The sequence below is a fragment of the Musa acuminata genome, chromosome BXJ2-5, assembly GCF_036884655.1.
Source record: "Musa acuminata AAA Group cultivar baxijiao chromosome BXJ2-5, Cavendish_Baxijiao_AAA, whole genome shotgun sequence".
Lineage (NCBI taxonomy): Eukaryota > Viridiplantae > Streptophyta > Magnoliopsida > Zingiberales > Musaceae > Musa > Musa acuminata.
Genome location: NC_088342.1, coordinates 46,987,969 through 47,004,501, shown reverse-complemented (window position 1 = coordinate 47,004,501; position 16,533 = coordinate 46,987,969). Strand labels below are relative to the sequence as shown.

General features: G+C 39.2%; 1 protein-coding gene across 6 annotated transcripts in view; it reads left to right on the top strand.

The window, feature by feature from the left end:
• The window catches only part of LOC103986231 (uncharacterized), a 32,478-nt gene that overhangs the window by 11,977 nt on the left and 3,968 nt on the right, over positions 1-16,533 (top strand). For 3 of the 6 annotated variants that reach the window (XM_065110100.1, XM_009404171.3, XM_065110098.1), the window contains 17 exons: positions 4,860-4,927; positions 6,792-6,878; positions 6,977-7,129; positions 7,201-7,296; positions 7,901-7,960; positions 8,081-8,202; positions 8,289-8,376; positions 11,035-11,139; positions 11,211-11,315; positions 11,393-11,445; positions 11,529-11,592; positions 11,696-11,830; positions 11,922-12,034; positions 12,109-12,202; positions 13,162-13,381; positions 15,725-15,855; positions 16,271-16,417. In XM_065110100.1, coding sequence (XP_064966172.1) covers positions 4,860-4,927; positions 6,792-6,878; positions 6,977-7,129; positions 7,201-7,296; positions 7,901-7,960; positions 8,081-8,202; positions 8,289-8,376; positions 11,035-11,139; positions 11,211-11,315; positions 11,393-11,445; positions 11,529-11,592; positions 11,696-11,830; positions 11,922-12,034; positions 12,109-12,202; positions 13,162-13,381; positions 15,725-15,855; positions 16,271-16,417 — 1,841 coding nt within the window. The remainder of the gene's footprint in view (positions 1-4,859; positions 4,928-6,791; positions 6,879-6,976; positions 7,130-7,200; positions 7,297-7,900; positions 7,961-8,080; positions 8,203-8,288; positions 8,377-11,034; positions 11,140-11,210; positions 11,316-11,392; positions 11,446-11,528; positions 11,593-11,695; positions 11,831-11,921; positions 12,035-12,108; positions 12,203-13,161; positions 13,382-15,724; positions 15,856-16,270; positions 16,418-16,533) is intronic. The other 3 variants (XM_065110099.1, XR_010487214.1, XR_010487213.1) reach the window with 3 other exon arrangements.

The following is a 16,533-nucleotide window of genomic DNA, read 5'->3' as shown; positions in this document are numbered from 1 at the left end:
GAGATTGCCTCTGCATGCTCCACCTCCTCGGCCCCTTTCACGACCAAGCGCTCTCCTTCCATGAGAGCAAGGGATCAATGACTTGCACGGAAGTCCCGCCTCTGCGGTACCATGGCGCTGCAATGCCCATGGCCCTACTATCCGTCGCCTCGCATCTGCATCCCTTTTCTTCACGATCAGTAGACATGTCTCCGTGGCACTCCTCTGAGTCCACCTCCATTCTAACTGATGCTTGATTTTGGGTAGCTAAGTCCCTCTGGACTCGTCGTCGCTTCCTCGCCCCTTTCGACCCCCTGCTTCAACACCTCTGTGTTCTCCAAGCAGCTCCTTCTGGTCGATGGAAAGACAGACTGCACTCCCATGCATGGCCTCTGCCATCGCATTGTAGGGTTTGCACCGATTCTGTTCTCCATAGCTTCCTTGGTAGCAACGTTCGCTTACTCGGCCTTGTCCTCTGACTTGCCGGGCTCCCTTAAGCGAATATGAGCTCTGGAGCAGTCCAACTCTCCAGCTGCTTCGATCATACCTCTGCATGATCAAGTCCCTCCCATGGAACTCACTGGTACTTGCATTCGAACTTTTCCCTTGGTGGAACCCAGCCCCCATATGCTGATGACCAAGGTTTTCATCCGATGCAAAATTCGGTGCACGCCCGGAAGACCCGCCTTTGCGGTACCATGGCCTTCACTCCTTGAATCCATAGCCCTTCTTGCCGTCGTGTTGTTCACCGAAGCGGAGCTCCCAGTAGCTCCCGATCATACCTCCATATGATCTCATCCCTCACGGGACCAGATTGTGTGTATCGCCTTGCCACGAACTGTTCCACCACGATCCGCTGCACCATGTCGCCTCCTGGTGACATCTCCATTGCATTCTGATCCTTGTGGAATAAACTCGAATTGTGAATCCTCCATGTGTGGCCTCTGCCAATACATCGCCAGGTCTCTTCCACATTCGAGTTTGTTCGCTCCTTTGGCAATCGACCTTCATCCACCCACTCTTGGGTCACACCTAGATGAAGCACCGCTCTAGGACAGTCCGTCGCCTAGTAGCTCCCGAAGTCCCTCGACTTCGCTGCAATTGGTACACCATTGCCTGGATCCTGGGCCTCTGCCCCTACCAGCACAATCTCCGCTGCGCACCGCTTCCTTCACGGCAACTTGAATGGCAACACTGTGGCATATTCTTCAAGAGTACCCGCCTCTGCGTCCTCTTGCCCCGTGCTAAGGCCTTATGAACCCAACTTCGCCTCCGCAAATTGAGTCGCCTTAGTTCCTCCCTTAAATGCTTCTCCGAGATAAGGTGCATGTGCCCCGAAGCTCCCTTCGTCTTTGGCACCATGCAAGATGAGTCCACTCCGTCAGAATGAAGGACCCATGGAACAACATGATCCTGCTCTTGCCTCTGCAAGAGCTCATGTCCTTGACCTCTGTCTAAGAAAAGCACTGTGCCTCTGCTCCATGTTCCAACTTCTCTACTGGCTCCCTTCATGCGGCTTGGGTACTTCGCCAAGTTACACCCAAGTTGCTCCGCTCCTCGTTTTTGCATTGAGTCGATGGTGGCCCTCGCGCCCACCATTCCACGGGTCAGCCCTCCCTTGAGTCCGATCTCCACATCGACTCCAAGTGTGCCTTCATTTAAGTTGCTTCAGGTCGCTCCCCCACTTGATCTCGCAATGCATCCACCAATGCATTCTCTCGAGCGAGATCATGCGACGACTCCTCGCCGCTTGCTCAGTCCATCGAGCTTCGTGGAGTTGTTGTTTGTTGAGGTACTCCTCCTCAACATGTGAAGTCCGTCTCACATGATTCTCCCTCTGGAGTACCGAGACTTATCCCTCCTGGATAACTGTCCCATTGGAGCAACATCTCTCTTCGTTTCGGAGACCACCATCCCCTTGGACTACTCCGATCTGCTGAACAAACTGTGCATTGTTATGCCTCTTGCAAACGCACTTGCTAGATTGCGCCTCCACGTCAATACAGCCACCGCTGCACCCCTCAAGGCCTAGTAACATGCTGAACTCGTTGCACGCTTCAGCCTCCTCCGGACGTATCCTTCGCATGCCGAAGAGAAAGTTTCAATGCTCCATGGTGCCAAGTCTCGATCGCCTTGGGATGGCCACGAACATTCCATCGTCCGCATACAAGCCCATGCATGAGTACCAAATTCTTCGAGTTAGCAATTCCCCTCACCTCTGTGAGCTTTGCATAACTCTTTTGGTCGTTGAGCAACTCATTCCACCTTGCATGGTCTCATTCTTGCCAAGCGCCTCGCTTGCCTAGAGCACCATCAAGTATAGTTGTCAACGTTGAGCCGTAGCTCAAACTCAGTCATCCCAACCTTTGTGCGCTCCAAATTCTTCCAAGCTTGCCTGTTCTCGTGGTGCCTCTTGCGCGAAGGGTTGGCCATTCCTCTGAATGCCAATCTCAGATGCCCGCTCCTCTGAGCGACTCTTTTCCCTACATCTCCATGCCCGTTTTCCCTCAAACGGTCGCGCGTGTGCTGACTGCCCTCAACGCAGCCCTGCTAGGTCCCCCACGTTTGCATGTCAAGTGTTTCTATGTGTGCTTGCCCGGCTCTGATACCATATGACACGGACTTAGCTGGTTTTGCCTAAGTCGTGCGGCACCCTTGCGTGTCCGTCCGCAAAGGTCAGCCTCCCCAAAGACTCCCATTGTCCCTTAGGACCAACAAAAGAGAGAACAGGCAAAAGAGAACGCCTCAATCGGGATCCACAAGCAAACATGTCCGAAAAACACTTCATAGACAATGCAAATTACAAACAGACTTTACAAGCTCTGAACAGTGGCACAACAAAGGGTAAAATGGTCCATTACAGACCGAAAAGCTCTCGCACGTGTCCACATGACACAACCTTTATTTACAAGCCTAAAGAGGCCACCAACCCAACTAAGATGGGGCTTATAAGCCTTCGGCTGCCCCTCTACATGTTTTACAAGGCATGAACATGCCAACAGACACGGACAGTTATAAGCATTACATCAAACATCCTGTTTCAAAGTTTGTCCGTGACAGCTCGGTATACCGTACCGTACCGGTACTGAGCCCAGGTCAAAATACCGGTACGGTATGGTATTGCGAACCTTGGTTACAAATAGTTTTGCCAAAATCTCTCTAGTCATTTTGCATGCCAGTAAAGACACTAATTCATAGTCTTTGCAATTGATTTCGAGAATGTCACTAAGAAAGGTATCCATAAGAATTTTTTGACAAATGTATCAGCACTACACATTCAAATAACACATCTACTTGTTAACTAGTGTGATCCTGCGAGTCTTCTGTCTAGAGATAATGATTGTATGATTTGCATGTAATATTAGGAAACAGGCAGAGCTTTTGTAAATAAATGCTCATTATAGCTGTGCCAATATCACTGTGACCTCCATTGTTCTAGTCATTCTAACTGCTCATGATTTCAAGATGGAAGTTCAGGTCCTGATACGATCCGTTTCTGTGCAAACAACAGAAGTTAGGCAATGTTTCCTCTATATTTCTCATTCAAACCATGTTTACTTTGCAACAAACATGAACTCTTTGGATTGTCTCATCCTTTGTCTGTTAACCAAGGCCTTTTGACAGTCTGGATCATACTATTGGTGCTGATGGGGTTAACTTGGTTCGTACTGCATAAAGGTTTTGTTATTTAGGATTATGCAATGTATTGTTCCACTTTAGTCATTACATTAGGTTGGCTATGCCATAGACTATGATGTTACAAACCTGAAAGCTATAAACTAGATGATATAAATTGATTGTGTAGTATTTCCTTTTCTTTTCTTTTGAGGTTATCTTGAGTTGAATTAGGGGTAATTTCTTGTGCAGATGCATTTTACTCTGGATTAGGGACGTGAAAATAGAACTTTTATGATGCATAATAAATTCCTGCAAAAAGATGCAATAAAATGTTGCACGTGCTTGAGGCATAACATCCAACAGCACTTTTTAAAAGATGTAATTCACTCCCCCACATTGCATGGTTCTGAGGAAATCAGTCTCTAGGATACAGTGAGTTGTGGACCTTCCAGTGCGCCCTTGCTGCATGGGCCCTGTTGGCCACCAGTTATATTAAATGTTCTTTAAGTCCATCAGATACACATCAACAATGCATCATTTGTTGGGACCCATTTTTAAATTTATTTTAATTGGATTTATAAAGGGCTTCAATCAAAAATTTCATTCGTGGTTCCATAAGATCAGTGCCAAAGTTCTCCCAGCATGTATAAAGTATACAGCTTTAAAATTCATTCAACTATATTATTGCACAAGTAATGGGTCTCTGGTTTGAGTCATATTTGAACGTCTTGTATGCTCATTAATGTAATAGAAATTTCTGCCTAGTTAAAAAAAAATATTCAACTTAGAACTCAAATTTTGTTCAAAATTTCATCAGCAGCACAGCAACTAGAGAGTCTCTTAGGTTTAATGTGCATGCACTAGATCAAGAAAAATAAATGTGATGGATTCATGAGCCATGAGAAAAGGATAAAAAGAAAACAGATGGTTCTCTAATAGTAGGGGGTGAAAATTCTTTTGTAGGTGTTTTGTATTACTTGTGAAAGGAAGAAAGGTTAATGGTTACTCTCTTTCACAACATTCTTTCTTTCACTTGTTCACAATTCATACCATCTGAAAAATGAAAAAGAAGGATCAAACGGAAGATACCTAATCACAATAGTTGACACGAGAAATTTGCTTTTCTTATAATCAACCTACTATTACAATATATGTTATTCTCATTTCTTATCCAACCAAATTTAAGTTATACCTTTGGTTAGACTTTTGTTATTTACTGATGGTTACGTTACTAACTTTCCTCATGCCTACTATTTTCCAAGGCCTGGCTGATCATGACAACTATCATGAGTTTTGCCGTCTCCTAGGGCGTTTCAAAGTCAACTTTCAGGTAGCCTGTTCATTCATTTGGCTTGATTGAAGCTCCTAATATAGTTGCAGTTCATTAGTAGTATATTTTTCCATCTTTAATATTGTGATTTGTGGTTGATAGGAGAATATCTAATATTTGCTGTCCTTCAAATAGAACCTTGTGTTTTTCCATTTTCTTATTAATTAAACCCGATGAAGGGGAAGGACATATGTAGTTATGTACTAAATGTGTGAGTGAATGAGAACTTTAGCTTAACCTGGCTATAGTTTTGTTCTTTTAGTCACTGGTTTTTTAACTTTTGTCTTGAATTTGTTTCATATAAGTTCCTCCATCTCCTGCACTTGCATAGTTTACATGTAGTTTCTTTCTTTTTTGTCATCACTTTGGTGGAAAACACTCTCAGTTGCTATTTAAAGTATTCAAGTTTAGTATATTGAAGTAATAATACCTTGATACAAGAATTGAGAACCTGGGGTTACTAGATCAATTCATGGAAGAAGTTACTATATCCTTTTATTTCTCTTTTTCATGCTTTATTATTCTGTTCTGTAGATGTAATCCCAAAGAGTTTGTCATATTCTTTATTTCATTTAATGGCTAAGTTTGTTTGGTTCAATGATGTCTCTCTAATACCTAATTATGTTATGTAACTAATTTATTCTGATAGCATAATGATGGTCAGTCTCCTCATTGGTTTATTCCTTGTAAAAGTTTAGACAATTCCATCAAGGGTCATAATCTTTATTAGTATTCTGAAGATGGAGTACCTTGGGGTTTTGGAATGAGCTTGTGATTGGAAAGGGAGTGTCCTATTTAGAATTGGCTTCTTTCTAGAGTATGCTATATCAGCTTGTCCTTTTTCCTTTTTGCTTAGTTTTGGTTGTAATGAACTTTTTATGTCTCATGTGTAGGTGTACTTTTATTATTGAAACAGTCACAACTGATCCTTTATAAGATTACAAGTAGAGTTTCCATTGTGCATATGTGTTGCTTTCTCCACTGCTCGCATATCTAAAAGCTATATTGTCATTCTTGGTCCAATTCAATTTTTAATTAGTAATCTTTGAAAAAAACAAGAAAGTAATCTTCGAGGGAGCACCATGCATGGGCTACAATGGTATTCGTCAAGCTAACTTGGGCTCGAGTCTATATACCATGGCATGGAAACAACTGTTAACCCACACTGGTTCGAACTAAGCTGCGTAATGCCCTTTGATTTGCAACAACTACACTTTCAACGGTGACCAGGAAAAGTTCCAAGAAATATGCTTAGGAACTACAACTTCTTTCAACTACAACTACATCTTGTCGTCAAACTATGTGAAAACTGTTTCCAAAATGTTCTGAGAACTATGTTTAATTATTATAAAATTTATTTTAGAGTAGAATGAGATAACATTTCTCTTAGAAGAAAATTTGAGCAGTTCAATGCCCTTTCCATCAGATGGTAACCTGGACTTTTCCCTGGATTGGATTAACCCGTGAATTTTTCTAAGGAGTTTTCTTATATTGCTTTTAAATTTGGCCTGCTCTTTTGAACTAGTTGGTAATCTTGTGCAGTGAACACTTACATTAAGAATGAATATCTGCCATATTATAAACTGTGCAGTTTAGGGCAGACTTGAATGAATTCATCTGAATGATTTACTGTGTTAAGTATTTTCATTATCTGAAAGTGCAGTAAAGTGGTTCAAAGTAGGTTTTTGGATGTTATTATGTATGCTATTTAGGTTTTCTTGTTTGCACACCTTAGGTTATTAGAACATATAGATTAGCCTTAACTTGATGTGATATGACTTTGTTGGGACAAGTCATTATGAATGACTTAATTTGATAGTAATATTGGCCATTGATGGTTAACATGTTGAATTCATTTTCCCAGTTGTCGGAGCTTTTAAGCGTGGAAATTTATACTGACTGGATACATTTGGTAGCAGAATTCACAACAAAATCACTGCAGTCATGGCAGGTTTGTTTAATTTGGCAATCTGTTTGTGTTTTGGTAGATTGAAGAATTTATTTCTCAGATTGCAGTGGTTAACATTGTTTTTCTTTTCAATTTTCAAGTGGGCAAGCAACAGTGTATACTATCTTCTAGGGCTTTGGTCGAGGCTGGTGACTTCTGTACCTTACTTGAAGGGTGATACACCAAGTTTGCTGGATGAAACTGTGCCGAAAATCACTGAAGGTTTTATCACCTCTAGATTCAGTTCTGTTCAGGTATGCTATTTTTAATGAAATTTTATTTTCGAAGAGTTACATTGCTGCTCTGCTAATGCTATTCATTTCAGGGTGGTTTTTCGGATGACCTTTCAGACAATCCATTGGACAATATTGAACTTCTTCAAGATCAGCTTGAGTGCTTCCCATATCTCTGCAGATTCCAGGTTGGCATTTTCCAATGCTCTTGCTGTTCACCTGGTACCTCTATCATTTGTTTTGACAGCTGGCCTTGTTTTGTGTTTTTCTTAGCTTTCCTTCTGTGATTCTCTCTCATTCTCTCTCTCCCTTTCTTTCTCTCTTTATCTCTCTGTCTCTCTTCCCTGGTCCTCCTTCACATCTTCCTTCTCTTCTCCTCCTCTTTTGCTTGTCCCCCACATCCTATTCCTCCTCTTCCTTTGCCTTATCCTCCTCCTCTGCCAGTCCTCTTCCTTCTTCCTTCTCCCTTCTCATCCTCTTCCTCTCTTTTCTCCTTTTTCTTGTTCTGGTGGCCGATCCATACCGATTGTCGGAACATCAGTCAGTACCAGATCATCCCTGTGCTGTTGCCTACAGGTATAGGCACCATACCGGAGTTTTTAACGATGGCATAGACTGCCATCAACAGTCCATGCACTACCTGGCTTGAAGCTTATTCATTATTTGGTTATATCAAAACCTTGTGGTTGGAAAGTTGACTTTTGAGTTTCTCATCTGCATTAATGGTGCTTCAATTTTCAATTATGATTGAGTTTGCATTTTCTGCATAATATCATCCTTTATGTGTTGCAGTATGGAAGTAGCAGCGTGTACATTATCAAGATTATGGAACCTATTCTGCAGGCTTATACGGTATAATAATTGCAGTACTTGAATAACTATAGCATCTTCAGTCTTTGAAGTTTAAACCTATATATAAGTTCACATTTCATATCAGGAATAACATAATGCAATAATGTGTGATGAATGTAGGAGCGAGCAAGACTACCTACTCATGGAGATGTGGATGAACTCTCTGTGATTGAAGGGCAAATTGCATGGATAGTTCATATCATTGCTGCTATTCTGAAGGTCAGACAGACTACTTGTTGTAGGTATGTGAAGATCTTGTCTCTTTTTTAGCGTTTATATAAGAAGTAAATTCATCAATATGATATGCTCCTTGTTTTTTCTCCTACAGCACGGAGTCTCAGGAGTTAATTGATGCAGAACTTGCTGCACGTGTTTTGCAGTTAATAAATATTACAGACAGTGGATTGCACTCTCAGGTAAAGAGGAAGAAAGACAACCTTTTCATCTATGAATTATCTACGCTTATAATAATACTATTTCCATCAAATTTTGTTCCTTGATTGCAGTTGAGTCAAACCAAAGATTGCAATTTTTAGCTGAACTAAGTTCTGGCTGGCCGGTATTGTATGTTGGCACAAATAGACAATTAAGTCTGCAGACATAGGTGGTTACAGAAAGCGAAATATAAGAAGAAGAAAAAAAAAGGGAGAATACTGAACAAATTAGTATGTACATACCTTAAAAGAAAGAGAAAGGGAGGAAGAGCAAAGACCAAACAAATCAATATGTACACTCTTTTCCTCCCATCTTGTGGAGGTCAAAGCACCTGTTGCTCTGAGCATTTAAGATTGAACCTTTGGTCTTCATAACTTGTTGCACAAAAAAAAGAGTTGCGACTATCTAGAATGGTGCTCTGGCAACAAGGTGGCTGACTCGGTGATTTGAATTTTGAACGGTGATCGAACTGTAATAATATCCCAAGGAAGAGCTGGAGTAATACTGGTCTTAAGGACATCTAGAAATGTTAAGGAGAAAAATCATCATCTTCAATAAGCCCAAGAGAAGGAATCAGGATTGATGTTCAAATGTCAAGAGCAACTTCGAGACCTGCCAGATCTTTTCAAGATTAAGAATTGTTTGCAAATCCCAGAGCTCCACAAGCAGAAAAACAACTAGTGGTTTGAGGCTGTGAAAAAGAATGGGAGGACAAAGATCATCACTGTTAACAGTATGGATTCTAGAAGATAAATCACTATAAAATTTAAGTTACACCTCATCAAGGTAGATCTCAGGTGAGAAGACCTATCTTCTGGAATTTGTGCTGTCTTCTATCTATTTATAGATTCAAAGTCGGTTTCTGTCTTTCAGAGTCAATTTGAGCCCTCCCAGTCCTGTCACTAGAATGGAAAGTTGACCTAAAGCATCTTATTGGTGATATGGGGAAGCCCAACATTGTTAGAAAATTTCAAGAAAACATATGCTAATGGAGTTAATCCAAGACATAAGATCACATAAACATGGTGGAAATATAAAATGCTAGGTTTTAAATTTCGTATTGTACCGCCCGTATCGGGCAGTACGTACCAGTCTGCCAATTAACCAATATGCAGACCGCCCGCTACTGGGTGGTATCAGCTGGCGAACAGAACGAGGAGCATGATGGTGAGGAAGATGAGGCTGTGGCGCTCATTGGACGGAGAAGGCATGACGGAGAAGAGAGTTGGATGTGGCGGGACACGAAGAAGTGCTCCGTCGAGCAGAACGTGGTAGGGGGCGGGTCCTCGCTTCGTCGGGTGAAACGCAATAAGGTGCGGAGGGATCGTGGCCATTGTTGTCAGGGAGGTCGCGGTCGATGGTGAAGGAATGGATCTTGGCCCAGGTAGGACTGCTGCTTCCTCTTCTCGCTCTCGCCGTCATCTTGGTCTTCTTCCTCACTGTCGCTGAGAGCAGCAACGACGGGGGAGCGGGAGATGAGCTCGCCATGGGCTGGATCCCCGTTGGATCCGGCTGCCGTAGGAGCATTGCACAGTGCCTCGTGGGGGATGAGTTCAAGCTGGGGACGGAGGCAACGCATCGCATCCTCTCCTGCTCCGCCATCACCCCACATTCCGTCTCTCGAAATGGAAAGGGGATATTTTTATAAACAAATGTATATAAACATATATATATGTATAAACATATGTATATAAAAATACATACGTATATAAAAATACATATATTGAGCAGTACGCTAGGGTATATCGCTCGGTACATTGTATCGTACCATATCGAGCAAAGCTCGGTATACTGGTACGGTACGAAATTAAAAACCTTGATAAAATGTCCATAAAAATATTAAAAATATTACTCAAACATGGAAAACGTGGAGCTATCCTTACCAAGGGGCTCAAGGATTTAAATGTTGATCGAATCGATACGTGTCTACTGTAACCATCAGCCCAACCAAGTACTTGTATTAAATTGTATAACTCGATACTGGTATAAAACCATTCATTTTATTTTTTTATTATTTTACTTAATGATATTAGTCAATGTGCTGCAAGGTATATTGGTACAATATCAGTTCAATATGTTCCCGAAATGGTACTGGCTGCTATTAAATTGTTGTGCCTAACCTCCTTAGGAAGTTCTTTTAATGCCTAGAGTGGAATCAACCATGTGCATGTTTCTTTTGTAAGATTGTATGGATATGTGTTTAGGAGACCTCTACCATACATAAAGATTTAAATATTCTTAACTAAAGATATGATTCTTTATAGTGGTGACAAAATATCCATGTAGCCGACCCTAAATAGTAGGGACTTTTATGGTCTTTTCTTTTGTAAGGAATTGGGCCACACTAATTGCCAATGTTAGGAGAGAGTGAGGAGTTGCATACTCAGTTCCTTGTATTATCCTCATATCTGACCAGAGAATTCTTGAATTGTAATCGTTGTGTGCTATCAGTAGATGAAGCATATTGAGCACTTAACTGTCTCTTCCACATGCATCAAAATTGTTGTTCGGAACATCTCTCTTTGACAAGTATCTGCATACCGTCACAAATTGTAACACTGTAACTTCTGTTCACTTTTCCAGCCTATCTTCTAGGTTTTTTATAATTATTTAACAATGTTAATTGAATTTCTTTGCAGAGATATGGGGAAATAAGCAAGCAAAGACTTGACCGTGCGATTTTAACCTTTTTCCAGAATTTCCGGAAATCATATGTTGGTGATTTAGCCATGCATTCATCTAAGGCAAGTGGACTTTTGTACCCATCCTTACTTCACATTTCCTTACATCCTTTGATGCTTATTTTCTGCTGCAGCAGTTATACACAAGGCTGTCAGAGCTCCTTGGGATCCATGATCATCTAGTTTTGCTCAATATTATTGTTGGAAAAATCGCAACCAATCTTAAATGCTACACAGAGGTAAACTTTGAACTGTAATTTTAACTGATCTTTTCTTAGGAACCCATTATTAAATCTCAATCTTCCTATGTATGCAGTGCGAGGAGGTTATTGAACACACCTTATCTCTTTTTTTGGAGCTTGCATCTGGGTATGTTGTATTTCTTGGTTTTGCTTCGTAATTATCTTCATTATAGGTCTTCCAAGTTTCTTATTGTCTGAAGTTTTTGTCAGTTATATGACTGGAAAGCTACTGCTTAAATTGGATTCTATAAAGTTCATCATTTCACATCACACAGTAACCTCTATCCCTTAGTATACTCTTTTCCTGTTCTATTATATGGGTCTGTTTGACTCTGAGGTGTTTGTACTGAAGATATCACTGTACTTTTTTGTTGCAGAGAGAGAACTTTCCGTTTCTGGAGGATAATAGATGTTCTCACAGTCGAACAACCTTCTATTATACTCTTGGTTACTTGATCTTTATGGAAGACAGTCCTGTGAAGTTCAAGTCTTCTATGGAGCCACTTTTACAGGTGTAAATGGCATCTTGGCAGAAACTCCTGTTATTTGGTTCTGCCTGTTGTCTTTAGTGCTTAAAGTTAGTCTATATATATGTTATCGCAGGTTATGATTGGATTGAAAACAACCCCTGATGCTGCATTCCGCTCTGATGCTGTAAAATATGCATTTATTGGTTTAATGAGGGATTTAAGAGGAATTGCCATGGCTACAAATAGGTACTTATATTTTGTTCCGGAGATGTGGCTTGCATGGATACAATTGTTCATCTTTTTATTTTATATTTTTTCAGTCGTAGAACATATGGGCTTCTTTTTGATTGGTTATATCCAGCACACATGCCACTTCTCTTAAAAGCCATCTCACATTGGGCAGATGTACCACAGGTATGTTTATTTTACTAGATAATAAACAATTACTAATCCTTTTTATCTCAAGTGATGCAAACTGTAGGTATTGATCTAGTTTTATTGGACTCTTCAGAATTGGTCATGCTGTGTCTTGATGCACTCAGATGCGTTTACTTTCTGAATGAGATCAATTGAATCTTGATTTCAGATATAGATAGGTTGTTTAGTTACTAATACTATACTAATTCATCTGTAGCTAACTTTGTTGTGGATTATCTTTTGAAGATAATGATCAGGTTCTTTTCCTGTGGAACTGTTATGTCTTCATAGCAGTTTGCTTTTTGCTCTAAGGTCTTCTTGTGACTTACTAAACACACAAGTAACAATGTCAGTGATGTCAAAAGAGAGACTTCAATTCTGGTTAACTTTGCATAGGTTCTCAGTAGTATTTTAATTAGGTTTTTAACCATGTTGCAGGCCAATAACTAAAATTTATATACTGAGTTTGAGATGTGGGATACTTTATAGGCATATGCAATCAAATACCGATAATTGCAATCTTTGTTCGAGTATTATGGGTTTATAGAATACTCACTGATTATTTGCATGCAAATATCTGTTTGCTTTTGGCAGACATGTACACAAATAGGTATGTTGACTTGTGATCATAATGTTTTGAAGCCTTATTTGTAGAATTTGCTTTAGCAGAAGTCTAAATGAAAGAAGGTTCTGTGCAAGTACTTTTGTGTGAAATTCTGATGAACTTTTACAGACATTGTTCAAGCTCATGCAACTAGGACATTTTGCATAAGAACTATGAAATTGTTTATACATAGAGTTGACTTATGAAATTTGAAATTTGACTTAGGCAATAAAGTTGAGAAACCAAAGTAATGAGTTGGACCAATATAGCAATATCATGAGACATTGCTATGAAATGTTTTTTACATGTTTCACTTCATAATTGTACGTATTATAACAGTAAACTATTGCAGGTCACTACACCATTGCTAAAGTTTATGGCGGAATTTGTTTTAAACAAAGCTCAACGTTTAACTTTTGATTCATCATCAGCTAATGGGATTCTTTTGTTCCGGGAAGTCAGCAAGTTAGTTGTTGCTTATGGGTCAAGAATTTTATCCCATCCCATCAACACAGACGTCTATGCCAACAAGTACAAAGGAATTTGGATCTCTCTAACCATTCTCACAAGGGGTGAGTCAATGATATATATCTTCATAGATAAAAATGGTGTCAACTTTATATGCGTCATTACAAGATGTTTCACGGTGTCACATTGATTAATTTTTTGATGTTGTTTACTAATGTTCATCTTGACTACATCATCTACATTTATAATTATGCATAATAGTTTTTTAACCTCAACAAATTTACTTGGGAAGGTTGTGCAATCAGGTGTCAAGTTTGTGATTATAATTAGGACACTAATGATAAAACCTTCTTTTTTGCAATATACTATTCAAAAAGGGGCACCTCAGTGCAACAACATGCTCTAACAAGATTTTATGGACATACTGAAATCCCGATCATGGAAATAATTGCTGCATATTCACATTTTGCCTCCTGTAAATATTAAATCGATTTCTTGTCAGGTAATATTATATTTATAAGAAAATAATTAACAATATGTAAGAGCAGTATGATGACTATTGATATTCCTTATTAAATCATTATTAGTCATGTGATTTATTATCTCATATTAGGAAATTTGGAATGGCCTTTGGATATATGGATTGATTGCCTACCTACTGTTAATGACTTGACTCTGGCACTTAGTACAACGTCAGCAGAGTTTACTCGATGCGATTTATTTGGCTTGGAGGATATCCAGATTGTGACAATGGTATTAAACTAAATCAGTCTTGCATGAGGGTTTATGCATTGTGAGGTGACATTCAAAATTTGGTTACCTTCCATCCTGCGAAAGTAGTAGTTGAACCGAGTATGTGGATATAATGGAGGTAGAAGACCATGTGTATTCAGCTCTACCTAAAACTCCAGAGGAATATCCTGGACAATATATGTTTACATTGATGAAGATTTTTGGAATTTTATTGAGAGTTTATAAGACCCTAATATTCTTCATTGAAGAATTTGAGAAGGATGGTATTCAACACACAAAGTTGAGCCTGCCACTAACAGTATCTTGAGCTGAACTTTTGAATAGTAGTTGATCTAGGTCTTAAACATTGAACAGACCTTCACATACCTGCTGGTATTTAATTGTCAGAGCAACGATCAGTATATAGGTTGATACTCGATACCAGTTTATATTTAATGCTTCTTAATTCCAATGACATGGGTACAAGTCAGGATATCGAATGATATACCATACGAATCTGACTGGTCGTTGGAACTAGTATTCAAGCATACAAAATCTTGTAGTTGATTACCTTTATTATAACAAATCAAGAATTATAAATCAATTGAACCTGTGGTTTTAAATGCCCATCAGTTTCAAGTGCCACAACGACCTTTGTGATTAGAGGCTATCAAATTGGCACAGAACTCTATTCATGCAAGTGTGTGGTGCCTAATTGCAGTAGGATGAAAATTATTGGGAAGACCGAAGATAACAAAGGCAAATATGAGTAAGGCTGGCAGAAGTTACAAGTAAACGTATTGTTTGACTATTTATTGAGCAAATATTACATTTAGCAACATAAAAAATTCAAGAATCAGACTAAAGAATTTTTACTTTTATTGTCCAATGTTAATGTTACATTTTTTTTAATAGACAGGCTTTATAAAATATAATACCAATATAGAGCAACATAAAATATGGCCCAATTATGTTGTGAAAAGTACCGAGTCTCTTGTTAGGGTTCCCATTTTAGGAAAAAATCTTGGAATTTCTGGATATTGCCATAATGCATAAAAAAAGAATTTTGGCATTTTAACCTCATATCTGCTTTTTTACATACCTGTTTTTCCTTGGACTTTTGTGATACGGTATTCGAGTTTGGTGATGTATTCAAAATGTAAAAGAAGGTTTTTAGCTCAGGATGTTTTGCAACTTATTTTCTCACATGATTTTACCAGAATTAAAAGATTAAGAACTATTATTTAGTGAAGTGGGCAAGACGGACGAGGTTCACAAGTAGTATATAGTTGATAAAATACTCTGAGAGGCTTATGGTTGCTCCTTGATATGCAATTGTGGCTTTAGTAGTCCCATCATGGGATAATCTAGGAGGCATGGGATAATTCATTAGTGTAAAATTTGTACACCTCATCTAAATTTTCATGTCGTGCAATCAGGGAACTGGTGTGTGAGTGCACACCATTCTTCTCATTTGTTTTATTTGGTTGTTGGTGTGGGTTTGCAGTAGGTATTCTTCTGATCCTTTACATTTGCCACTAGTGTACTTAGAGCTGACTCAGGAATCAACCAATAAACACTGTGCATATGTTATTCTGCTATTGTCTGCATGGGGTTGTCTCTTTTTGACATAACCATAGATTTCAGTTGTGTTGTCGCATATTCTCTTGAGAGCTTGTTGCATGTGTATTGCTTACACCAATGCTATTTGGCAGCAATGACTGGCAATTATGTCAATTTTGGGGTGTTTGAATTATATGGTGATCGGGCACTTGCAGATGTTCTTGATATCTCTTTAAAGATGATTCTGTCAATTTCTTTGTCCGATATATTGGCATATCAGAAGGTAAGGTGTATGATTTTGACTTTACTTTAGGACCAGATTTTATGAAGTTATCCTGGAGTATTTTCTAGTTTATAAATTATTTTTTTCATTAATAAATATTATATACTTGAAATTTACATGATTTTGATATAAAAATGACATCCTGTTAAAAAACACCATGATATTTTGCTCTGCAGTTGCGTCTAGGCATTCTTTCATAGCGTACACAATTGTTACTTCTCCTGTTACCTTTTCAATTTAGAGGACACAGATAACCTTTGGGCATAGTACATTAGTGCCATGCTATTTGGCCTGTGCCAGTGGGCACAAGCTAAAGTTGTCATGGTCTTATACCAGTAAGGCTTGATTGGCATGCTTTCTTTGAGGTCGAGGACATGGTGGTATGAGTTCCTAACTATTGTGTTTCTCTTTTCAGCTTACAAAGGCTTATTTTGCATATATGGAGGTTTTGTTTGGCAACCATATTTCTTTTATTTTGACTCTTGATACAAACACGTTTATGCATATTATTGCATCGCTTGAATCTGGATTGAAAGGTTTGGATGCTGGTATCTCATCTCAGGTAAATTATGTGAATCTGCTTTGCATTCTCTTATTTGATTTTTGCTTATTTAGATTGCAAAAGAAACCTTCAAATTGTGCTTATTTTGTGCATCTTTTTGCAATTACTTACAGCAT